We start from the raw sequence: 27,469 nt of genomic DNA on the forward strand, positions 1-27,469 counted from the left end.
CACTACTGGATAGCAAACATGGTCCTCTCCTTTGAGACACATGGCAGTATGGAAAAAACCAAGATAGTTGGTTTAGAAGCTCAAAAGGAAGTAGCAAGTCTAAGCAGAGGAATAGTCCCTTAATTTCATAGGAAGTGGGAGAAAGGCACAAATAAAAACAGCCACCTTGATAAGAAAGATACATAATTGAGAGAGAAATGAGCCGATTCACTTAGTGCTATGCACTGGAGAGGGCCACTGATTTTTACCTGATGGCCCTGAGCTATATCTTGGTTGTACACAGGGCTTCTTGGGATGAGAGTGAGCCCAACACATTCAAATCAGGAGTACTGCAGAATACCCTTAAGCTCCCAGGACAATCTGGCTACTTCAGCGAACCATCTCCAGTGACAGGATTGCAAAATGGGCTGGAAGAACCCAGCAAAGATTATGACTGACCTGATGGTAAATGTCCTAAAATCATCTGTTTTTAAGTGACAGGGCTGTGACCCCTCAGTGGGTCCCTTTCTCCTGAAGCTCTTAATTTCTGGCAGGCAGTACCTTTACCCACATACATACAGTGCTCCCTTATCAACGTCTGCTGACTTGAACTGTCTGCAGACAATGTCTTTAATCACATTATGCTACAGAAAGAAATTATTCAGAAAGAAAACAGATCCAAATCCGTTACACAGACAGTCTTTCTTGGTAATCTATCGAGGACAGACAGTGACGATATATCTGCGGAAACATTTACTGAGCCCTTACCATGAGCCAGCTTTTCTACACCGTGTCCCTTCATCTCCTGTATCATTTAGCTTTATATATTACATATGGAACAACTTCATTTTGCAGATGAGGAAACAAAGTCTTAAGCCAAGGGACCTGCCCAAGGTGGTAGAGCCTGCCTGCTTTCCTTCCACTAAAATACACTTCCCTGAACAGTGAAACTCCCACCAAAAAACTGCAGGGGGTTTTGAAGTCTGGCTTGTGCGCCCAGACCACAGCTGAAAACGAGTCCTACAGAATGTGCCAGGGTATGGCTGAAACTTGAAGACCTCGGGGACCCCAACTGTTCTCACCAGGCTCCAACCCATCTTGGGGGAAAAAGAAAAAAAAAAAAAAATCACACCACTCCTTGGTGCTTTGGTCTCTCCAAAGTGAGAGATGGGAAAAGATCCACAGCCTTGAATTCTGCAGAACGCAGTGGCATAGCCGAAAGCCATTTGGAAACAAAAGGGCCATGCAATCACCTGGTCTAAAATGCACGTCGTTTTGAAGTTAATAGTTTCAGTTTAATCACCAGTTGCATTACAAGGGACGGCCCTAACATCCTCGTCAGGTGCTGGAGAAGGAGAAGCAGGGGACGGGGTGAGCAGCGGGGTGAGCAGCAGCCTTACCAGCAGTAGTCCAGCAGATGCGGAGGCAGGACGGGGATATACACGTGCTGCCAGAACATGGGGTACAGCATGGCGGCGGCCCCGTGGATGCAGGCGGTCAACTGTAATACAAGCAAACCAAAACTTCAGAGCTAAGAAATCCACATGCGGAGACGCTGTTGTTGGAGGTGAGCAATAAAATTCAATACCTACTTCTCGACATTTTTAGAAATATGAGTTAACTCAACCACTCTAATTCAAATTTAGTAAGAGCTTGCTTTTCCTAAGAAATCTTCCTCCCCACCCTGATTATGAAGCTAATGCACAAAGACGGTAACAAGTTTAGAAAATGGAAAAAGGGGCAAAAGAAAATAAAAGCCTTCTACCATCTGAAGATAACTTGACATTTTGGGGAATTACCAACAAAGCACTTTTATTCCCCTTTCTAAAAAAATTAGGATTACTGTAAATACAGTGCTCATTTGCCTTCTTTTAAAGTTTACGTTTATTTGCTGGCATTTTCCCACATCCTTAAATATTCCTAGAAGACGTATCTTTTAATGACACTCAATGAATTTCCCACACTATATTTAACCACTCTCCCAACATTACAATATATAATCAGATCATGTCAATAATTTTTATACATGGTTCCTAGATGTAAGATTCAGAGACAGTAACTATAGTTTAAGTATAATAAATGTATTAATATAATAAATAATGGATGGAGGCTCTTTACCCTCCCACAGCCATGCACTAGAATGTCCTCTCCACACCTCACCAGGGCTAAGAACTGTAGTCAAGTTAGTAGCTTTGGAAGTGTATCTATTTGGATTTTATTTTTATTCCTCTGATCATGTCTAAGGCTTAACATCTTGTCATGTTTCTTGGTTATATTTCATAGATCAATGGTCTGTTCATATTCTTAGTCCACTAGTGAGTATTAGCATTTTTTGAAAGTGATTCACAAGCAAACACTGGATATACAAAGGATACTAATTGTAATGTTTCTGAAAATAACTTATCCTTCTATAATTTCCTTTGAACTGGGCAGGGGTGGGGGGGAGAGAAGGTTTAAATAATTTCACAGACAAATCTTATCCTTCATGATGGTTTCTACTGCTGTTACACTGAGAAAGGCCTCTAAATTCTTCCCCAGCATTTAACTCTTTAATCCATCTGGAATTAATTTAGGTTTAAGGACAGAGGTGAGAATTTATTTTTTCCACATAGTTAATCAATTGCCCCAGCACTGTTTACTGACTAATCCTTCCTCTCCCTCTTCTTTTGACATGCCCCTATTTCATATTCCTTCTTTTTCTTAAGAGCTAGACACAGCCTATCAGGATCTGATATAATTTAAAAAATTAGGGACAGAGATATAATGGGATAAAATTGCTACAAAATTCAGTATAGTGAAAGAAGGAAAAAAAACCCCAACACCTTTGGAGATATGGCTATGAAGTGACAAAAGCCAACAACACATGTTTCTTTCTGCCTTTCTTCTTTAATGTTTCTTTGGTTTCTGGGAAGCCTGTTCCCATGAGGTCTTTGCTTCTTTTGGAAGCTGTTAACTGGCCTTCGCTGACAGAAGGACATTTACGTGGCGAAAGAGTGACGTGCCAAGGCCCAGTTAAAAGAATCCCAGAGGTTAGTGTAACCTGAACAGCTTTAAATTGGATATTCTGCTGATGTTTCCCAGTTGTGAAAGCTGTGTATTAAATCCACAGCCGCTACTTTCTTCCCCTTCCTTCTCCCTCCAGACGCTGTTCTTTAAATCAGGTACATGCCATGAACAGGAGCTGATCCAGCAAGCTCTCAAGAGTTGTTCCCAGCGACTCTGCCAAGGCTTGTAGGTTTAATCCATCCCTTCTCAACCCATTTCAGTAGGATTCCATATAGAGAAGGCTGTCATATTTTACATGACTCATCTCTTCAGGGTTAGAAGAGATGAAAAATCTTTGCTGGTGCTGAATTGGGAGAAAATGAACAAACTTCACTCCAACTGTACCCTGAAGTCAGGCTGAAGGGTTACCCTGGCTTTGGGCCCCAGTTCTTCCTGCCCATCCTTTAACTAGCTGTCAAAGGACTCATACTAAAGTGCAGGTCCGGTCATGTCACATCCTCCTCGGCAGTCTTTGGAGGCACGTCGGGAGCAGGCGTGTCTCCACCAGCTTCCAGTCTACCTGGAGAGAAGCATCTCCAGCCACAGCCTCTGCCGCCTTCTCCAAGTTCATCCTCTGAATAAGTCGTTTCAGACTTAAGAGTAGCTATGTACTCCTTTCCTGGATCTGTGCCCCTAGCAAACTCCTCCTCTGGGTCTCTGTGAAAGCACTACTTTCCTCACATGGCTCTTCTGGGCATAAGCCCCCATTATTAATGGCACTATTCCTGTCTGCATGCCGGTCCTCTCACTGTAAACTCCAGGAAGACCCTGCCTCTCTTCCCTTCCGTGTCCTAGTGGCACAGCATCTCTGCAAGTGAGAGCCGATACAATGTTTCTTCCATAAATAAAAAACAATTCCTACTTAAAATATATTCACAATATAAAGATAGTTAGTGGCCTGGCTTTTAGCTATTGGACCAACATTTTCCTGAGTCTCACAGAGTGGGGTATAGGACTCAAATTCCAAAACAATAATGGCAAGCTTAGACACACAAATATGCCACCTTTGGCAAGTCATGTCAATGGATTCATTCTTTCTTGTCTTTCTTTCTTTCCTTTCTTTCAATAATACGCCTATTCTGTAACTCTACAACACGTCAAATAAATAAGTAAAAGCACTTTAAAATCTCTAAGGTGCTGTACAAATATAAGATGTCCTCATCACATGAATTCATTTGTAATTCTCTTTGGAAAAGTCATTCCAAAGAATGTTCCTGGTTAAGACAGAACTTGATTATTTCCCTCTTTTTAGCTTGAATTGGTTTGAGTCAAAATCCTATTTCAAGCAATAAAGCGACAGAGATCTTATCTCCAGACAATGTTCTTTTCATGTCTCCTTTCCCTCAAAAAGACCTAAAAGCTAAATGTCAAGATTTTAAAATTACCTATCCCTCATAAAAATTGAACTTTAAAGGTGCTTGATCATCATTCTCATTGGCGGTTTTCTAAAAGCCAAATCTCTGTAATTGGAGTAAAATGCATTTACCCATTTGGTTAAGAAAACAAACAGACAAACAAAAAAGAGAATTGTTTGGCTCTTTTCCAAAATGCAAAGTGGCAAAACAATATACATCATTACTTAGGAATAGTGGTGAGTCAACCATAAGAAAAGTGTTATGATTTACCTGTGCTTAATCAGAAATAATATTATATCCCATAAATTATCATTAGCCACTTATTTTAAAAACAACTCTAAGGCCAACTCCATTTGTAAAAATAAGGTTCCTAAAAGCCTATGCTCATTCCTTATAGAATACAAAATTTTAAAGTAATAAAAGTATACAATTTGAATTATAGTCAACAAAGGGGTATTCTGAATATTTAATTGAAGTGCAAGTTGAAGAAAATGATCCTATCAAAATCTCACTCAGTGGGAGAATAGAAAGATAGTATGTGTAAAATTTGCCCAAAGTCATTAGTCACAATGAATATTCATCAGAAGCCAATTATCAATCCCATTTAATGACACCCCAAAAGATTTTGCCCTGAAGCAGCTGAATAGTCTAAGACTCCAGACAAAACTAGACAAATTATACAGCCAACAGCCAGTCTAGCCAGGACACAGATTGTAAAGTAAACCACTGGTGGGTTTCTAGACACACTTTTAGCAAATTCTGTCCTCAATTAAAGGTGCACAAGGTCAGTTCTATCTTGGAGCTTTCTGTATGGCTCCATTAGTTTTCTTTGAGGCAAAGGGAGAGAAAGAAAGAAGGCAAAAGGGATAGGACAGGGAGAGTGATCAATGATAGAGCTGGAAAAATCACGAAGACATTATGTATGTATGTGTGTGTGTGTGTGTGTGTGTAGACATATTTTTTTTTTTCTTAGTTTAAGGTAGTTCTCAGATATATAATGCCTAGATAGCCACAGTCTTCGATTCTAGTTCCTTGGCTGATTCCTAATGGTAGCTCTGCAGTTTAACATGAAACAAAAGTAAGAGTCTCCCCTTAAAACAAACAAACAAATAAGAAAAAAAACCCCCAAGGAATCCCCACAGTATATGTGCCAGGTACCGTGTTAGCGGTTTAGGATACTGAAAAGTATTGTTTTAGAAGCGTGCATGTTTACATACATACACACTCATCACCATATTTCACAGATGCAGAAACAGCCTCAAAGGTGAAATAACTTGCCCAAAGCCACACAGCTCGTAAGTGACAGAACTGGGACTCACATCCAGGTCTGTCAGACTATAACGGCCACTGTGTTTCCACAATGCATAAATTAACTAAAAAGGTTTCTGACTGCCCACCCTGTGCCTGCACACCATGCTGAGGAGCCTGAACCAGGTGCGACACTGTTCCTACCAGCACGGCCAAATTACGTAGAAATAGGTTTGCCTTGCTGTTAGATGACCAAATATCTGGGGTAAAATACCAATTAACAGAAAATAATCATTTTTAAAACAAACACAGATCTGATAATTTCCTGGGGGTTAGTTATATAAACTAGGGTGTTGTATTGTCTTTAATCCACTGGAAATTCTAGACAAGGGCATAATGATTGCTGGTCAAATGGAAAGGCTTACACCCCAATCTGGCACACCTATTTCAAAGTCTGGCTTTCTGTCATGTTTCCTTTCATATACTTGCATGGAGCTGCCATTAACTCTCTTTTTGATCTGAGCAAGCCGCTTCCTCTCCTGGGTCTCAATTTCACCTACAGGAAAAACAAGAAGTTGGATTCTGTCATCTTCTGTGCCCTCTTCCAGCTTTGACAATTTCTGATCTAGAGGAATTACCATCCTTTGACGTGAAGAATGTGCCTCCCCTGCCCCAGCTCACCTTCTTCAGCTATACCAAGTATAAGTAAAACAGAGTCTGTCTCAAAGCTAGTCTTACTTTTTCAGGTCTGCAGTTACAGGGGCCCACCTGGAATTCCTGTGTTACCTTGGAACTACCACGTTTCAGCCACCGCAGCCCTAACACCTGACCATGGAGGGCACAGCCTTCCCCGGTGCTTGGCCCCCAACACTCTGGATATCTCAGAGGTAGATGATCTTAGGAGACCAGGGATGGGAGCTCCTCAAGGACAGAGACCACATTTGATTTCCCCTCCCTATCTCACTATGCTTGACACAGAGCAGGCGCTGGGCAAACGTTGGGGAATATAAGAATGCCTCCAGCTTAATACCATGAGGAATGGTAGGCAAGATGACCAGACATTTAACGAACAGTAATTGCTTAAGAGATCATAATTAGAAGCTGCACATTTCTAAAAGATATTGAGATTCCAAGTTCTAAAGGCGGACAGAGGAAAAATCAGATGGTCACAGTCATTCTTCACACCCTAGATCTCAGGATGCTGAAAGATCAGACTGACACCTGCTTCATCACAGGGTTAGTTCGAGGCAGAATTTCGATTTCCCCTCTGAAGCCAAACACCAGGAAATTGATCAAAACAAAGAGTACAGAAAGAATACCAGATTACCCGGCTTTAAAGATAGGTCATTTTTAAGTCCACTCATTTCAACCACGAATCATCCTAAGTAGAACAGTTGCAGAAAACGTTGTGTGTCTTGTAGAAGTTGTTAGCTCTCTCAGTTTGCGAACCGGATTCTTTTATTTAATTCTAAACCATGTTTGTAGTCATCAAGAAATAAACAGTACCATGATTCAAACCGTGTTGCTGACTTTGTTTTTGATTTTTATTTATTCTCAAATAGAAAACCCACTATGAGATCAACAAAAAGTTTTTTTGCAGGTACTTTATGAAAGTTAATCTACTCAACCCTTCCAAGGGTATGAGAAAAACCTTTCATTATAAACGGTTCAGCTATGATCAAATTGTGTTTACTATATTTAGTGAGGGAAGAGTTGGCTTTTTTTTTTTTTTTTAAAGATTTTATTTATTTATTTGAGAGAGAGAGTGAGAGAGCACAAGAAGGGGGAGCAGGAGAGGGAGAAGCAGACTCCCTGCCGAGCAGGGAGCCCGATGTGGGACTCGATCCCGGGACTCCAGGATCATGACCTGAGCCGAAGGCAGTTGCTTAACCAACTGAGCCACCCAGGCGCCCAAGAGTTGGCTTTTAAGAAACTATCAAAGATGCTTTAACAGAAAGACAATTTATAAAGCCTTAGAAATCAAAGACCTTTGGCTGGTCTAGACAGATGCCAGACATGTGCATGGAAAGAGGGAAAAGAGCAAAGAATGTCCTGCTTTTCTTAGAAGCCAAAATGTAATGCTTCTTTAATATATATATACATATATTTTTTTGCAGGGGGTGGGGGCAATCTTTCTTCCAGTAGTTTCTCTTTGTTGGATGGAACACATCCTACCTCTTGCTTCTCCACTATCCTCTGGCAAAAGGGAAGGGGGAAAAAAATAATATCCAGCACACCAACACGGAGTCGAGCATCTAAGAGCGAGATCATCCAGTCAACAGGAAGCTTTCTCAGGAGATCACCTGCTTAATCACTTCTCTCTTTCCTTTTTTAAAAAGCGACCTACTAGGTAAAGTAAATAGAGTAAGTTATTAGCCAGGGCAACAAGCTTTTGTGCCAAGATCTGACACTGCAAAATATCAAAGCAACTAAAACTGCCAGAGAAAAGCTCTAGCTTTCAAAACAGAGGCAGAAACGATGGTATGGCACACTATAATGTAAATAAGCCCACAGCACCAAGAGTGAGGGGAGTGAAGCCTTTTCTTTAAGATGAAAGAGAAAAAGGCAAAGTTACATTGAGATTGATAATTCATTTTTATACAGGGACAGCAAGGTGCTGTCACTACTCCATTCTGTGCCTGTGACAGACATTACTAACTGTGGAGTCAGGACACGGCCTGAGGATTCCTCTGAACACGCAACCTTGTCAATGGATCTAAGCTGGCACTGAAAAAGAAATCTATTGGCCACCTCAAGTTTCATATAAGTGGATATTAATAGATCTTTGAAAATATTTCTAAGATCATGATTTATGTTTAGCTAATTTACACTGCTGCTTTCATAAAGAATCACATTTTTTAAAAAAAAGAAAGATAGCACTGGGCGCCTGGGTGGCACAGTCGGTTAAGCGCCCAACTCTTGGCGTTGGCTCAGGTTATGGGGTCATGAGATTGAGCCCCGAGTCGGGCTCTGCGCTCAGCATGGAGTCTGCTTAAGACTCTCTCTCTCTTCTGCCTCACCCCCCCACCCCGCACACACACTCTAAAAAGAATCTTACCAAAAAAAAAAAAAAAGGTAGCATAACTGAACATGGAATCATGAGTACCTATCTATCAGGTATCTGTACATAAAGAAAACAGGAAACTTCAGGTGGTAGGAGTCACTAGATTTGAAGGCATGTGGGGAAAAAAATCTTCCCTGTAGCATTTTTTCAGGCAAATCCAACCTTCGAAAATACTAGTAAACTCAGAAAGACTGAAGCTGTAATATAGCTACCACCGTGACCACTTCACTTCCTCTGCATTGACTACTGCAAGCACTGTTCCAAGTGCTTCTATATTAGTTTACTCATTTAATCTTTGTAACAGCCCTGTAAGGTAGGTAACACTACTGTCCCCACTCTACAGATGAGGAAACCAAGGTGACTACATATTTAAGGACCTTGTGCAAGGTCATAGAGCTAGTGGCAGAGCTGGGAGATGAACCTAGGGAGTCTAGCTCCGGAGTCTGCTCTTAGCTCACAGGAAACTGCCTCTGTGCTAGGATCTGTATTAATCCGACTATTACTGAAAATTCACTATGTGTACAAGCCATGCCCTCAAGCAATTTAAAATAGAGAGAGAAAGATCAAAATGCAAACAATCAACTTCAACACAAAGGCATTATGAAAGAGGTGGTACAACAGAGGTTCAAGTGTGTTAGCACATAAAGAAGGAATCATTAATTCTGCCCGGGGCAAGAATCAGGCCTGCTTCCTAGAGCGAGCGAGAGAGACATCAGAGCAGAGTCTGGACGGATGAAGACAGGAAGCTGCTAGTCCTCCTCTCCAGGAGCGTGGTCAGGTGGTAACACTGGGTCAAGTACACACAGCAACTTCTTAGGCCTCTCAGCCTCTATGCAGTCATGACCGTGGAGACTCAAACAAGAAATGACAATTTAGTCAATGACTAAGTGACTAATGAGAAGTGGGTGGATGTGGAAAACCTCATATGAGTTGCCATGACTATTCTTTGTTGCTTGGATTCATTCACCATCTACTATCACCAACGATACTAATTAAAACTTCACAACACTTCCAGGATCTCTATAGCCCTCTTTGCTTCTAAAGTCAAATCAGGTTTTACTGCCCTTTAGAGTCAACTAACCTCTGCTGACTGAGCAGTATGTGCCCAGCACTGGGTGACATGCTTCACATCTACGACCACTGAACTCTTTCAACAGGCTTAAGGTGGGTATTAATACTATCCCCATTTTTACACAAGAGGACAGAAAGATTCAGAAAAATCAAGTAATTTGCCCAAAGCCATATGATTAGGGAGGATTAAGTACACAGGTAGGAACTGAACAAAAGCATCCTGACTTGAAGTCTGGTTCTCTCTCATATAGTCCTGCTGTCCTTTTTCTTGGGAAAAGATCACCAGCATGGTTGGCTGAATCATCTAGCTGGCAGACTACATAGCCATCAAGATAGTAAAAGAGAAAAAATGTGAGTTTGCATAAGATCTGTACCAACCTAACAGCACAGTCTAATCTCACATCACACTATGGCTCACCAAAGTGACCACACTTTCAGCCTACAGAAACCACAGGAAATTGTGAGTCCTTATTCTTGCTGACTTAGCACCTAGTAGGTGCTCAAATTTCTTTAATAAAATCCACATGACATTTGCCAACATGGGTGCCATTTAGGGCTTTTCAAGCATATTAAGATATCGGTGACTTGAATATTACCCGTTAGTGCTTTTTGGTAGAGATTTGATTCTTAAGAGTCATATAAAAGTAAGCTATAATCAGTCCTTTAACCTAAAGAATATACTATTTCACAAACTGACCACACCACTAAAATAATAAATAAGATTCTCGGCCATGTTCTCAATGCAATGGCTAAAAAGAACTCTCACCTCTCTCTCCTTATACACATGCACCCTAAATTACAATGGTGGACTGCATCAGCAACCAACATTATTGACAGCTTACACAGATCATACTTAGCTCTGTCTGATCCTAGACTAGTCAGTGTCAAAATCAAAGCTCTCCTAAAGAGAAACATGGAAACAAAGAATTGTGCTAGCCTGTAGTCATGTCTTCTAAACAAACTTAATCAGGCTCCATTATGTAGTCTCAAAATGAAAATTAGTCTAATGATGCAAAATAACAGTAATCAAAAAATAAATATTGTTTTTGTCTTATTAGAGAACGGTCTATTCACTGTTTCTGAATCTGGCTGTATATCAATCATTTAAGGAACCTTAAAAAAATAGACTTCTTGTGGTTTCATGCTAGACCTTTTGAACCAGAATGTCTGGAGGTGGTACTCCCAAACCTGGATTTTTAACGAGTTCTCTGGGTCATTCTAACACAAATAACCCATGGATCAGTGTTTGGGGATCACCAGCAATCTGAATCCTGTGTCTAGCCCAAGGCGGGTACTTAATGCTCACTGAAGCAATGGGAGCAGAAGCAGGAGAGGAAGAGCAAGAACTAGTTAGGGATACCTTGGCTGGCTGAAATCACAGCAATTTTTAAAGTATCACTAATTAAACTGTTGATGCTCTCTATATTACAAAGCCTCTATAACATCTCAAGGTTCTTCATTCTAGATATAGTTCAACACAAACGGGAGAAAACTAACTCACACATAATTAAATGAAGAACATAGTTCAAAAAGCAGTTAACTGTATTTACATTTCAAAACCAGAGAAAAACCACATAAATAAAACCTACCAATCTTTTCTCCTACTTCCTGCCGATGGAAGTTCCTTTCATTTCTTTCTAAGTTTTTAATATTCTCTGAGCCACAATAAAATTTTATGTGATGAAGATTAGAGAGGCTACGCTATTTGAAAGCTTGGCTGCAGAGTCTGTATTTCACGCCCCTTTACTACATTTTGTTAAGGATTTCCCTCTTCACCGAGAGGATTAGTTTTCTTCTCACTTCTTTGAATACTCTTCTTAGGTTGTTAGTGTGAACTAGGTTAATCTCTCTTTTTTAACATATAAAAGATGAACAAACAAAATGTTCGATTTATTTTATTTTTTAAATAGAACACTAAATTTAGTCTTAGAATTCTCTGTTTGGTAAGTTTCCAGTTACAAGGTCTTGGCTTCCCTTGAGCACAGTTTGAAACAAAATAATGCAGTTTGTTCCTACGGCTGGAACATGCAGAGTGGAGTGTGCAGGCAAAGAGGCCCTGGCTCTGGTCCAGTATTTCCAACCTTCTTAAACTGCCACTCTCATCTCTGCTTCAAGAGATCGGCAGATAAGCAAACGGGATTAGTTATTTCCAGTCCAGAAGAGCTAGGAAAGCTTGACACACGTCATTCGGGTGCACATCCCATGATACAGGTTGGCATAGGCATGAACGGGTGGAGTTCATCAGGAAAGAAGTGAAAACGAAGCCAGATCTGAAAACCCTCATAGTGCACAACCTGGCCCTTCTTAGGTGACAAGACCAGGTGGTGCCGAGATAATGGAGGCTGTTAGGGGGAGTGGGTGGGACAGGCCTGAGGTGAGGTTGGGAGGGCACCCATCCCCACCCCTTCACCCCTACACTAAGTATCACCCACGTTCTCTGGGACTAATACTTAGGAAGAAACCGACAGGGAGAAAAATCGGTTGGGTTTTTTTCTTCCCTAAATGAGGTACTATCAGAAAAGTCACAGTTCTTTTCATAGTTATAGGTACATCATCAAAAATTAGGTGTGGAAGCTCAATTAATCAGGTAGTGGTCTTGCCACTAAACTGTGCTTCCTTCCTCAGAACATGTTTTTAAAAAGCATCCGCTGAATAAAACAAATATACATTCCTTTGGAAAGTAAATATGCCTTTGTCATCATTTACTGGGTATTCTCAGTTTACAAAACTTCTTATACTACCCCTAAATTATAGAAGGAGCGATTAGGGCCAAGATGCCCAGGGGCTGGAAGGAACTGCAGCACAGGAGCCCAGAAGCAACAATGAGTTGCGGAAGATATGCCCCAGGGACCCACTAAGGCTGTGTTCATGGCAGGGGAACGGCAGGGGTAAGGCTCGTATAGGGGCGCATCTAACCACCTGCAGAGAGAGTGGGCTGAATCTGAGCAGTGCTCATGGAAACAGGGCTTTGCCTAATAGGGTGAGCGTGTCAGTGAGAAATTCACATACCGGCCTTCTGTTTCCCTGGTGCCAAGTGGTGCCAGGCACAGACTAAGTGCTCACGAAATCCAAAATAAAAAGCTTTGAATGTGCATTCAAAGGCAATGGGTTTTAATCCCATCTTAGACAAGGCACTTCAACTCTTCCAGTGCCAAACATTTTCATCTACAACAGGACAAGAAAACCAACTAGCTCCTAGGGTTGCTCCAAGTACTAATGAACACCTACAGGTATGATTAGCACAATGCCGGGCCCATAGTAAGTAGTTCAAAAAGGTTACCTTAAAAGAATTTTAACAGGGTGTGAGGGAGAACTGGGGACCTTCCGTATAAAATACAGGCTATGAATCGAAACATAGGGCATTCCACATACTTAGTCCACGGATGCGGTCAACATGCCTCTTTGGCAAGTCTTGGAACTATTTACAGGCTACACAAGAAGTTCCTCTAATTACTATACAATCAGGACTGATTTTTTTTACCCAAACCAGTATTACTCAGCTCCATCAGCCACCTTATCCTCTAGGCTTGGCTCAGACTATCTTTGTGGTTCTCCAGGAGAATTCTCAAATTCCCTCAGTGGGATGGATATTCTTAACAATGTACCTCTGGCTCCTTAGACAGTTCCCATGCAAGCATTCTGACAATAGTTTGAGGTGACACCCAATACGCAGAACTTGATCCCCAAGGCAAGCACTTTGAAGGGGCTATGCTTCATCTCTATGTGTAATTCTCCCAGTTGTTTCTTCCTGAAGACACACAGTATCACAAGGACCCATCTGCATGTCTGTCTCTCCCATCTAGGACATGGCCTTGGTCAGCTTACTCCATCTCTCTGAGTAGATAAGCCATTCTGCAAAATGGGAATAATATTGAGCTTCCAGGACTGCTGTTGAAATTACATGATATCACCTCCATAAAGGTCTTCTTTTAGACCTACCTGCTATCCATCAGAGTTACCAAAAAGCAACATGAGTTAAACTCAGATATAAAAACCTGGAAGAAAAATGGGGCTTTTGGGCTAGAAGAGATCACAGTGAAGTATTTACATTAGAAGAACATGATTTAGTTAAGCCTTCCCTATTTACCATTTATAAAGGAAAAACAATCAATACACATTAACTGAGCAGAGAGAACAAAAACTCACATTTTTCTTATACAGAATATCATATTATTGACCCAGAAAGCCTGAAATGAGTATTACCTGACTCTGAACTAAACATTGCTGGGCTTGTTTCTATTGACACAGTCATCTTTATAGAAAATGGCACTCTGGAGTGTTTGACAGCTTTTATCTTTCAGATGCTTGACAGTCCTGAGGAGCATCAAGCCTACATCTTACCAAAGAAAATTGAGAAAAATGGGGTTTGCCAAAGTATGATAGGCCACATCTGGGTTCGTCAAGAGAGGGTCATCAGAAACGTCAGGCTATTAAAATAACCTTTGCGTTCTGCCACTCATTGAAAAGATAATAAAAAGCCACTGTTGAGGAAATAAAAGGCAACAATTAGAAAACTTTCAATTCTGAAATTGGAGAAGTCCAAAGGCTTAGATAAAACTGATGTCTGCTCAGCTACTTTATCCCCATAGAAATTACATATCGGGATGCTGATCACATGTGAGATATAAGGAGATTACCCCCTCTCCCTGAAAAGGTTTCTACCATCAATCAGTAAATTTCAGAACAGTTAAAAATCAACTGTTTGTTAAAAAAAGTTTAAGTCAAAGTGATACATGTTTATAGCCTTAAAAACAAGACAAAAAAGTACAAAAGGCTTATACTGAAAAGCAGCTGTCCTTAACCTTAATTCACAGTAATCACATTCGACACAGTATTTATTTATTTTTTTTTTAAAGATTTTATTTATTCATTTGAGACACAGAGATACAGAGAGAGAGAGCATGAGCAGGGAGAGAGGCAGAGGGAGAAGGAGAAGCAGGCTCCCCGCCGAGCCAGGAGCCCGATGTGGGGCTTGATCCCAGGACCCTGGGATCATGACCTGAGCCGAAGGCAGATGCTTAACCATCTGAGCCACCCAGGTGCCCCTATCTCCTTATTTCTAAACAATTTCTTGATTTAAAATTTTAAACAATATCTGACTTCCCATTACAGATGTTAGTAACTTATTACACACACACACACATACACACATTATATATATATACATGCGCATGCCAGACTATTCTAAGAGTTTTGTAAGTACTAACTCATTTTAATTTTACTTGATATGAGGTCATTGGTGACCTGAACAAAAGCTGTTTCAGTGGAGAGGACGGGGCTAAATCCTGATAGAAGACTGGGGAGAGGGGAGGAAAGGAATTAGAAATAACTCTCAAGACATCTTGTTCTAAAAGGGAGAATTAAAATGGGATAAAGGGGGTGTGGAAGTTTTGTTTTTAAGTGTGGGAGATATTATACCATGTAAGCAAGCTCGTAAGAATGGCCAGTAGAGAAGAAAACAGTGATGCAGCACAGAGAAGCTCAAGGCTGGAGGAATTCCCTGATGGGTCGCAAGAAGGCATTCTTTGAGCATCTATCTAAAACCGCAATGCCTGCCACCTCACCCTCCCCATTCGGTCTCCTTCCTTATATCAACACTCCTTAGTACCCATCATTAGCTACTGTGCTATGTATTTAACTTACCTAGTTTGCTGAAGGTCTACCTCCTAGAATTAGAACGTAAGCTTCGGGAGGACAGGGATTTTTGCCGATTTTGTTCACGGTTGTATCCCCAGTGCCTAAGATAGTGCCATGAAAAATACCGGTTGAATGAAGTCAGGTGGATAAGCAGAGCGGAGGAATGGAGACCTCGGGAGGTCGACAGGTATGGAAGGGGCTCATGCCACTCTCCTCTGAGGGCTTCCACTAGGTAGGTACGGAATTTCAGGTGAAACATCATTTCCCCCTAGAAGTTCAAGATGCTGTTTCACCGTCTTCTGGTTTCGAGAACTGCCGGTGCCAAATCTCGTGCAATTTCAATTCTTAACCTTTGTACAAGAATTGCTTTGTCTCTATACCTTTGTTGTAAACTTTCACAATGAAGGGGCCTGGTACCTTCTTTTTTTAACTTGTCAGAAATTTTGAAATATATATACATATAAAAGTATGTGTATTATATAATCAACTATTAAGAGAAAAAAACTTAAGCATCCCAAACCCAGCACCCTAACTTCATGGTTGGCAAACTACAGCCTTAACGCCAAGTCTGGTCTGCCTATTTGTGTAAATAGAGTTTTGTTGGAACACAGCCACACCCACTAGTTTACGGATTGTAAACTGTAAGGTTGCAGTCCAGTAATTATAAGACCGTTTGGCTTATAAAGCCGTATTTACTACTGGACCCTTTACAGAGTAGTCTGCTGATTCCCTAACCAACCTCAAGACAGAAAACAATATTTCTGATGTCCCTTATATGCCTCTTCCCAACTCTACTGTTTTCACTCCCTCTGAGGAAACTACCACCTGAATTTTGTGTTAATCATTCCTTTTCATCCCCCATGCAGTTTGTATGTATCCCTAAATAATACACCACTTAATTTTTCTTACTTGAATTTTATGTGAATGAAATCATACTGTACATTCTTCTGTAGCTTCTTTCATCAGAAACCTAATCATGGGGCGCCTGGGTGGCTCAGTTGGTTAAGCGACTGCCTTCGGCTCAGGTCATGATCCTGGAGTCCCTGGATGGAGTCCCGCATCGGGCTCCCTGCTCAGCAAGGAGCCTGCTTCTGCCTCTGACCCTCCCCCCTCTCATGTGCTCTCTCTCTCTCATTCTCTCTGTCTCAAATAAATAAATAAAATCTTTAAAAAATAAAAAAGAAACCTAATCATGTTGGTGGCTTAGTTCTTTTTCCCTGATATAGTACTCCATTGGATGACTATACCATAATTTAGGGGTTCTCTGTTGGTAGTCATGCGGCTCTTTCCAGGTTTAAAAGACAAAAGCAAAAAAACCAATGCTGCTATGAACATGCTTGTACATATATCCCTCTACAAATGACCAGTGAGTGTGTGTAGGTACGTGTATGTGCACACACAAGCAGGCACGCACACACAGTTCTACCTAGGGATGGGACTGCTGAGTTTTGAGTGTATGCAAACAGTTTTGTGCCAAATACTTTTCAGCCTAGTACATGAATTCTCCAGTACAATTTCAATATAACACTTGACTTTATCAGATATCAAATTTTTACAAACCTAGTGTTTTAATCATTGTAGTTTTAATTTGCTTGTCTAGGATTACTAATGTAGTTGAGCATCTTTCCACATTATTATTAGCCATTTGTGTTTCTTCTGTCAAATGCCTATTTGTGCTTTTGGCCAATGTTTCTATTGATAGATTTGTCTTTTTTTTTTTAAAGATTTTATTTATTTATTTGACAGAGAGAGACACAGCGAGAACAGGAACACAAGCAGGGGGAGTGGGAGAGGGAGAAGCAGGCTTCTCGCCGAGCAGGGAGCCCGATGTGGGACTCGATCCCAGGACCCTGGGATCATGACCTGAGCCGAAGGCAGACGCTTAACGACTGAGCCACCCAGGTGCCCTGCCTTCTGCTTTTTAACTGCAGTAATTCTTTATATATTTCAGATATTAATCCTCTGTCGGTTTTACATATGGCAAATATCTCAACTCCCGCTTGTGATGTGTCTTTTCATTCTCCGAATGGCATTTTTTAATGAACAAATATTTGCAATTTTAATCTTTTTCTATATGCAATGTATGTTTCGGATTATTTGATTAAATCCTTCCCTACTCTGAGATCACAGAGATTATTCATTTTGTCTTCCCAAAGTTTTTTTAAAATTTTGCCTTTAAGTCCTTGATCCATCTGGAATTCAGTTTTCACATGGTGTTAAGAAATTGTCTCCCTTTTCTTCCCCATGTAGATAATCAATTATTGAAAAATCCATCCATTCCCCCAGATTTTACAATGCCACCTCTGTCGTATATAAAGAGCCCCCCCTCCCCCAACATGGCCTGTTTCTGCAATGTCTATCCTGTTCCGTCAAGACTATTTGTATATTCCTGTGCCATTACTAACATCCTAAATACTACAGCTCTATAAAAAGTTTTGATTCTGGTAAAGCAAGCTTCCACAACCCATTCTTTTTCTTCAGGTATGTCTTGGCTCTTCCCTTGGACTTTTCTGCATTAATTTTAGAATCAGTTTGCCAAGTACTGTATAAAATCCTAATGGGATTTTGAATGGAACTGCATGCAATCTATAGATCGTTTTAGAGTGAAAGGACATCTTCAATACATCAAGTCTTCCTGTTCATGAACACAGTCAGGCTTTTTCTCCGTCTACTGGTGACCATATGAATATTCCATTTATTTTTAAAGATTTATTTATTTTAGAGGAAGAGAGAAAGCACGTGTATAAGAGCGAGCAGGGGGAGGGGCAGAGGGAGAGACAGAATCTCAAGCAGACTCCCCACGGAACCCAAAGCGGGGCTCAATCTAACGACCCTGAGATCACGACCTGAGCTGAAACCAAGAATCGGACATTCAAGTGACCAAGTCATCCAGGTGCCTCATGAATTTTCCCTTTTAATATATTAATGTGGTAAGTTATATTAACAGATTTTTCTAGTATTATCAACCTTACATTTCTGGAATAAATCCAACTTAGTTATTATGATCATATTTTTAAATACATTTGCTACTATTTTGTTTAAAACTTTTACAGCTATGTTTATGAGCGAGATTGGCTGATAAACTTTCTTGTAATGTCTCTTCCTTGTGTGGCTGAATGTCAAGGTTATACAATTAAACATTAAAACAAGAAACATTATACAAGAAAAGTAGGAGTGTATTCCCTTTTCTTTCTAGACTCTCAAAAAGAAGCCTAAGATTGAAATGATCTGTTCCTTGAGATGTTTGATAAAACATACCTGTAAAACCATCTGAGCTGAGTGTTTTGGGGGAAAAAAAATTATGTATTGATTCAATTTCTATAAATTAAATAACCTATTCGATTTTTCTCTTTTTGATTCAATTTTGGTAAGTTGTATTCTACTGTCCATTTCATCTTAGTTTTTAAATACTGGCATAACATTGGTAATAGTATTTTCTGTATTTTTAAAAATCTCTGCTGCAAAAAAAAAAAATCTCTGCTACATCTGCTCTTTGTGCTTGCTGATTTATTCTTTAGTTCATTTTAGTTTTGGAAAAGAGCAGAAATAAATTTGTGTGTTTAATCCACTATATCTAAACAAAAAATTACATAGAAGGTACATTCTTCCTTATCTATAAGGAGGCGGTAATAACAGAACTTACTACACACTGATATAGTGAAGATTAAATGAGTTAATAGATGCAAAGTGCTTAGCACAGTGCCTGGCATATTAAGAGCTCAAAAGTGTCACGATCGGGGCGCCTGGGTGGCTCAGTCGTTAAGCGGCTGCCTTCGGCTCAGGTCATGATCCCACGATCCTGGGATTGAGCCCCGCATCGGACTCCCTGCTCAGCAGGAAGCCTGCTTCTCCCTCTCCCACTCCCCCTGCTTGTGTTCCCTCTCTCACTGTGTCTCTCTCTGTCAAATAAAGAAATAAAATCTTTAAAAAAAAAAAAAAGTCACGATCATATTATAGGGAATTTAAATTACACTAATATGATGTCTTTTTTTTGTTCTACTAAAGTTTAATACTCCAATGCAATAGTAACAGGTTGCAGACTAGACTCTTTCAACTGTACTTTTATTCTTTTTTTAAGTTTTATTTAAGTAATCTCTATACCGAATGTGGGGCTCGAACTCACAATCCCGAGAATAAGAGTCACAGGCTCCTCCAACTGAGCCAGCCAGGCTCCTCAACTATACTTTTATTCTAACTGGCTTCATAAAGATGTAGCAATAAATCTGGATGGCAATCTTCTCATTCCCAAACTGTCTGGGTATTCAAGCCCTGAGATTATGAACTGCACTTCTAGTTTAAAATAAAATGCCAAAAAAAAAAAAGCTACCTGGGATGTTTTTCCCTCAAGGGCAAAGGCCATGCTTTGATCACCTACTACGTGCTCTGATCCTGGCACAATCAAAAAATTGTGAGTTCCTGACAAGCAAACAATACCAAAGAAATAACAAAATAATGAAGTTATACTAAATACCATAAAGAAAACTAACAGCCTCACAAAGTTTTCATTATTAGGCACCTTGTATTCATGGGTAGATACACAACTGGTTTTATCCATAGACCCTTCATTAGGGAAATTCTCACTATCAGAAGGTCCTTCTACCCTCTCTAACAGAGAAGTACCTGTTAGGCATTCCACTCCCAGTTAATTCCTGTATGCAAGCTTAACCTCAAAAGAAAAATAATACTATAAACAGATATTGAACTTTAGTTAATATATACATACACAATTACTTAGGGGGATATATACTGATTTACTTTAAAATGCATCAAAAAATACGATGGATTGATGGATAGCACGTGGCATGGGCGGATGAATAAATATGTGCCAAAGAAAGAGTAGTCAAATGTTCATGGCAGAATCTAGATCGGGTTATATATGGGTGTTCACCATAAAATGATTTCAACTTTCTATGTTTGAGAATTTTCAAAATAGAATATAGGGAGAGATATAAACTCTATACCTGTCAAGTTAAAAAAAAACCCTAAAATAAATAGAATATGAAAAATATTTATATTATCCATATAGCAATAGTTATTACAATATAAAAGACTTCATTCCAATTTATTAAAAAACAAACAAAAAACAAGAGTCCTATAAGATAAATGGGAAAAGACATTAACAAAATATAAATGGGAAATAAACCCATGGAAAATATTCAGTAACCTCTAACCAAAGAAAAATAAAGCAAACCTGCCATACCACTTTATGCCTATTTTATTAGCAAAATTTAAACAAATATGCATGAATACACACACAATTCTGGCAAGGCTGCAGTAAAAATGGGAACTCATATATGGCTGGCAGCATTCACCATAAACAAGCACAGTGTGTTTGGGAAGCAGTCTGGCAGTCCCTAAGTCACAGTGCTCAGCAAGTCCTTTGACCTGATGGTCCTACTCATTAGACTATGAACTGCATCCATCAAAAGCAGCCAAAAATTGTTCACTGCAGTATTATCTACTAAAGGATGAAACTATGAACAAGCTAAATGGCCATCAAGAGAAGAAAGGTTTAGTAAATGATGACATATCAGTACAATGGAATATGATACAGACATGTAAAAAAATGACAATGATGGAAGCGTATGTGAAAATATGCAAAGTGTTCATACTCAGACCAAATGGAAAACTATAATTGATTGTGAAGCTATAAGAGTCAATGAAAACATGCACTGGCACTGTAAAGAAACATGAATAATTAATGAAAATGACATGTTGAGGGGATTGTGGCTGATTTCTTTTCCTAAAATTGTCTTTCATCTTCCCGATACATCTTTCCATTGAAATAAAATAATTAAAAAGCCCATCTCAAGACTGTCTACTCACAGTGCTGAGCTTGCTGCAGACGATGAGAATCCGGCGTTCATACAGCATACTGGCATACAGATGTAACATGTTGTTTACATCCACGGCCACAAAATATTCTGTCAGATTTCTCTAGGAGAAACAAGAAGGGGAGATTTGTGGCTTATTTCGTTTGTTCTTATTACAAGCGGGATCTTAAAAAAAGTGTGAGAAACAGAAGATCATCAGAAAGCATACTCTCCTCTGCCCCTGTCCTATTCTTTCCACCTGGGAGACCGAATCCCGTGCTTGTGTAAAATCATGAAATGCAAAGTTGGAAGAGACCTCAGAGATGAAGCACTTCTGTGTGCTGATTACAGTTTACGTGAAGTCACGGGCAGCACCACATGGCTGTGCCTATCAGTTCTGAAAGGTGAGCAGGACAGGAAGTCTGCAATCTTACAAATGAGGAAAGCAAGCCTCAGAGAGGGATGCCAAGACCAAAAAGTCTCATAAGCGATAAAGACTGGACTGCAGCTCAGATCTTCTGACCCCAGATCCTAGAACTTTCCCAATGTGTCGTACCATACGTCTAGGCAAGAGAAAGGACCCGGGGACCAAAATGCTTTTTGGCACAGAGCCCGTTTCTGTTCGACAGATCCCACCCGCAGAGGCTAGGCATGCTCCTCTCTTGTCATCACTGCCGGCGTCCCCCTCCTCCATCGTTGACATTGTCTAAAAGGGCTCGGCTGGAATTAGAGCAATTTTGAAGATTTACAATTTCCAGGTATTTCACTCAAAAGGGTGGGGGGAAACTGCAGACAAGCAGCAGGAAGTGGTGACAAAGCAGTGTTTTAACTAGCTTTTGTCTGTACCCGGGGCTTCTTTTAATTAGTACTATAGATTGGTACTCTTCAGATTTCAGAAAAAATATAATGTGTTTCATTTCTGCAACCCTTTCTATACCCACCTGACTTTAATAATACACATGAATATGTTAATTTCTTCAATGTTACAGGTTTTCAATGCCACACAATATAATCCTCTGAAAATGAAGGGGGTCAGGGAGGGAAGGAATACTACTTGCCAGGGGTTTGCCGTTTATAATGATGAAAGAGCTATAAACCCATAAGTTCAAGTAGACCAGGTGGATTTTTACATGCAAAATAGCATAAAGTGCTTTTCAACAATATAATGGGTTGGGAATAAGAATGGGCACTTATCTTATGATTTATTGTTCTTTGATTGGAATACCAGGTTAACCATCGACCTTTATAAATAGTGAGTGAATTAATAACCCCATATACTGACTACCTACCAAGTACCAGGTACCGTATCAGGTACTTCGTATGTGTAATCTTACGCAGTTCTCACAAAACTCCAAGGAGGCATTTTCCCCCCAGTATCCAGATAAAGTAAGTCTGGGAGAGATTCAGTAACTGGTAGAGTCAGAATCTGGCCTCAGATCCAACTCCAGAGCCCATACACTTTCCCTTACATTGTCCCACTTAAGTATTTTTAAACATCTATAATATACAAAGCTTTACATACATTATTTCACTTAATCTTTTTTTTTTTTTTTAAGATTTTATTTATTTATTTGAGAGAGAGAGAGCATGAGGGGGAGAGGGTCAGAGGGAGAAGCAGACTCCTCGCTGAGCAAGGAGCCCGATGCGGGACTCGATCCCGGGACTCCAGGATCATGACCTGAGCCAAAGGCAGTCGCTCAACCAACTGAGCCACCCAGGCGCCCCGTATTTCACTTAATCTTGAAACCATTCCTTGAACAGGCAGTATCATCTCTACAGATAGGAAAACAGACAACAGAGAAAATGAAGTAATAGGACCAAGGTTATACACTATGTGGATCATCAGTCTCGGGTGAATTTGTCTCTAAACCTGTGCTCTTTGTTAATATCGGTACAAATAGTAGGGAAAACTTGTATTCAGGAAAGGAAGCATAGCATTGGAACAAAGCAGGATCTAAGTACACCTACTGAAAGAGAAGAAGTGCTGCTGTTAAGAACGGTCATCCCATTTATTGAGTAATCCTTCTGTGTTAGACAACAGGTACTCTACCTGTGTTCTCTCCAGTCTTCTCAACAACCCTGAAAAAGGCATCATCATCTCCATTTTACAGATGAAGAAACTGAGGCCCAGGAAGGGTCAGTAGGCTCCAAAGGTCACCCAGCTAGAAAGGGCAGAGCCCCGTTTCAAAACCAAGTCTCCTGAGTCTGAAGCCCTTGCTCTAACCACCACACAACCTGCCTCCTAACAAACTTGAAAAACAAAAGACAAACAAGCAAGGCAGTCTCAAGTAGCCAACAAGCGGGTCTCTTGCCCAGTGGACTGAGGAGTGCTGAGCTAATGATGTCAGGGTGGGGTTTGCTCCGAAGACCGTGACATGGCAGAACTAGTCTCGCAAACAAAAACACAAGGCCCTCAGCTGAGCATTTCAGTAAAATGCTTAGCTGCTGCTGAATTACATCAATTTTTCTTTTAGGAGAGGATGCAAGTAAAAAGGAAATAGAAATGAGGAGCTTAAAGAAGGCCAGAAAGCCCATTAGCACTTTTGACAGATCCAAAGATAACTCCGAAGCCACCAAAACGTGGCCTCGAGAGTCTGCCAAGAAGCTTCGCGCTGGGTAGAAATATGTTACACAGCTTGCCGTCCAAATAAGGAGACACGGCGTCAGAGACAAACCCTGCACCTTATTTTGGTGGGAGAAAAAAAAAATCGCAAGGATACTTTTGTGGATGGGGAAGGAAACATTTCTGAAACCAAAACACCACTTGGTTGAGGCATAACCCCCAAGCCCAATCAATTTCTGAGAGATTCAGGTGCTTGTTCCAAAAACTCTATACAGGTATGTTAAAAATATGTAACATTTAGCCAAATTCTCTCTAAACTGTCATGTACTTTTTTTGGTATTTCTCATCCCATCTGTGCTGATTACCAAGATATTTGTGTCTAAACAGAAGCTGTCTTTCTTATCTGCTTCCTCCCCTGCCTCTTTCCTTCTGGGATGCCACCCGCCTAGGCGGGTGGGAGTGGGTGGGAGTGGCGACAGCCCTGGGAACTTCGTTCAGCCGTGGGAGCACCTGCAGGGCAGAGCAGGCCTTGGGAGCAGCTGTAGGGAGCATTTACAGTTTCCACCAAACTTCATCTCTGAAGAAAACCCCTTGGCAAGAAGGGTCTCCTCCCTGTGCCTTAAAGCATCCAGTGGCTTAAGCTACACCAACCCTCAATTTCTCAAACCTGTCATACCTTTTCATACCCTCAGGCCTTTACTTCTGTTGTTTCCTCCTCCTAGAATGCTCTTCTCTTCCTTGAGGACACTCACTCACTTTTCAAGACCCAGGTGAAATGTTACCTCCTCCTAAAAGGCTTCCTCGATTCCACATTTGTCAAGCTCCTACACTTTGTGCTGGCATGGTTATTTGTCTCTATCTTATAACCACTTGGTTACAAGTATGTTTTTGTTCCTAGACTGAGGTCCCTCTGGGCAATGACATATCTCAACATCTAGCAGTTTGATAAAAGAATGAATCAGTAAGTAAAGAAAGCAATGACTGAAGACCTCAGCTCCTTAGCTGGAGTTTGAGCAGTGTAGCCTAAGAGAAATACACCAGCCTGAAAGACACCGTGGTATATTAGGAAGAACACAGCATTTGATATCAGAAAACTTGGGTCTAGGTTGGATAAGTGATCAAATACTTAGTAATGGTGAAGGGTTCACAGAAAAAGAATGGACCCTGGCAACTCAAAACCCATGTAAAATAGCTGGGGGTTGGGGGAGGCTGTTGAAGGTATTTGTGGCTACATTTATTAAACGTAAAGAAGGGGCACCTGGGTGGCTCAGTCGGTTGGGCATCCAACTCTTGATTCCGGCTCAGGTCATGATCTCAGGAGCGTGGGATCAAGCCCCGTGTCTGGCTCCGTGCTGGGCACACAGCCTGCTTGGTATTTTCCCTCCCCCTCCCCGCCTCTCCCTCTGCCTCTGCTCCTCCCCTCCCCACCCCATGCACACCCTCTCTCTAAAAAAATAAATGTGTAAAGAAATAGGTGGTTTGTTCATCAGGTAATGGGGAGGGGGCTGCATACAGAAGCAGGTATTCATTTCACAGCCACGTCAGTCATAGGTCTTATGGGTAAGACAAGAGTATAGGGAATAGGGAATAAGGAGCAGAGGGAGCTCCATGGCACAGTGTCCTAGGTCAAGACTGCAGCCAGAACATACTATGAGCTTATATTTCTAAGGGACACAAGGTATACTACTCTCCTAGCACTTTGCTTCAGTGGAACCAAGTCTTCAACCTCCCATTTCTGTCTCCTGTAATCAGCCAATCAACAAACACTTATTTAACTCCTACTATGTGTTTAGTACCATCCTGGGAGCTGGACCTGCAGAGATTAAGTAAAGATGATCCCCATTTTCCAGGAGTATAGCCTGGGAATGGGAATGGCATCAGTGTGGTGTGCAAAGTACCATGGTCCAGGCTACACACACTCCAGGGCTGCCTGAGAAGGGCAGACTTAACTTTGCTGGATGGATACACGGGGGCAAGGCTGGGGAAGGCTTGACAGAGGAGAAGACAGCTGGTCTGGGTCTCCCAAGAGGGCTTCACTCAATGGACAGGGGGAGAAGCATATTCCATGCAGAGACAGAAGCAGGGAGGAGAGAGGAGCTCCAGCAGGTCAGTAGAGTGAAGAGGAGGACACACGGCAGGGGACATGCTGGGGCAGGGGAGCTGGGTTCAGATTCTGTGGGAGCTTAGACTTTCCCCACGGGTAAGAGGGAGCTGCTGAAGGATCATGATACAGTTACATATGTGTTTCAGAAGGATCTTCCTAGAGATCCTATGGAGGATGTCCAGGAGAGGGCGAGTGGAAGGCAGGACAATCAATTAATAGGCTACTGCCATATTCCGGGAAAGAATGATTACAACAAATAAACTACGGAGATGAAAGCTTTGAATATGGATGTGACAGATCTCTGTAAAGTGAAATCACAGGACCTGATAATGGATCAGACCTGAGAAGAGGCGGGGGGGGGGGGGGGGCGGTGGAGAGAATTGCAGACAACACCCAGGCTTCCAAGTTACTGAGCACCACACTTGTCCACGTGCCCAGTTTTCTTAAAAGGAGTCTACTCATTTAATGAGGGAATCAGCCCTCCTTCTAAAGAACCATCAATCCTATCAAGCATGGTGTTGCCGCTCACCTAGTCTTGGGCCCAGTGTCCTAGACTATAATGCCACCACGGCTAAGTCTAAATCACCACCCCCTCCATTCCCTGACAATTACCTCTCTGTGTGACTCACCTACTGGGAAGGAAAATCTTGCTTCGAGGGACTATTTCCAGTGTCCATGCTCAGAAGGGTTCAGTTTTCTCAGTGCCAGGACGTTTTTAGGCTTAAGGACATTCCGTTTCTATTCATAGAACTCAAGCATTCTTTCAGTTACATATCAATTATGTGCCCATGAGCATTCTCCTGTCCACCTAGCATTCATTACGGGCTCTCTCTGTAGGGCTGGGTAGCAGGAATATGAAGCTGACCACTACTCAGGGCTGGAAAGGGCTCAGGTCCAAGGAAGGTCTCTAGTTAAGTGGGTCAGAAGAGCCTGGAAGTTGAGTTTTGGAAGAGATGTGTGCTACACAAGCTCCTTAGCTTCTCCAGGCTCCTGTTTCTCATCTCTGCAAAGAGATGACGGTGAAGGTCCCGTCCAGCTCTAACCCTCTATGGCTCTAAATCCAGACAAAGAGGAAGGGAAGGCACCTGGCAAGCCTCATTTCCCCCAGGAGAAGCCCCATAATGGCTGCTCGCTTCTAGCTGTCCCTGCTGGCTCCCGTGCCAATCCAGGTGGCTGGGGACTTCGGGCTCACTGTGATCCATGCCCGGGGTGAGGAAGCAGGTGGGGGGTGGGGGGCGTGGGCCAAGGATGGGAGGGGACATAGTGGGGCTTAGAGAAAAAGCGTCTTAGGTTCAATACCTTAGGGAAATGAGATAATCCCCAAACCAAAGAACCGACTCTAAGCTGGGTACTCCTTGGAGCCTTCGAAACAGATGCTAGTCCGCCCCACGGTCTGTCATTTTATTAGTCTTTGTGACTTTCAGCTTCATACACAGTACAGATGATAAAGACTTACTGTACTGTGTCTGGAGGAGGCTTCTAGGCAAGAGGCTTGGTTTTGCCAATGGGTCTTATTTCCTGAAATAACTCCTGCTTAGATTATTTTACCATAATGTAAACCTTTAAAATCCTCAATTGATTTTTTTTTTT

The 27,469-nt window shown here is 41.3% G+C and overlaps 1 protein-coding gene across 20 annotated transcripts in view; it reads right to left on the bottom strand.

Moving 5' to 3' along the window:
• Positions 1-27,469, bottom strand: part of DENND1A (DENN domain containing 1A) — a 501,269-nt gene that overhangs the window by 216,225 nt on the left and 257,575 nt on the right. For all 20 annotated transcript variants that reach the window (XM_054509412.2, XM_064579581.1, XM_045883119.3 and 17 more), the window contains 2 exons: positions 21,226-21,336; positions 1,380-1,480 (listed from right to left, as the gene is read on the bottom strand). In XM_054509412.2, coding sequence (XP_054365387.1) covers positions 1,380-1,480; positions 21,226-21,336 — 212 coding nt within the window. The remainder of the gene's footprint in view (positions 1-1,379; positions 1,481-21,225; positions 21,337-27,469) is intronic.

The sequence above is a fragment of the Mirounga angustirostris genome, unplaced genomic scaffold, assembly GCF_029215605.1.
Source record: "Mirounga angustirostris isolate CCGP_5_RB_7025 unplaced genomic scaffold, mMirAng1.0.hap1 SCAF_15, whole genome shotgun sequence".
NCBI classification, from domain to species: domain Eukaryota; kingdom Metazoa; phylum Chordata; class Mammalia; order Carnivora; family Phocidae; genus Mirounga; species Mirounga angustirostris.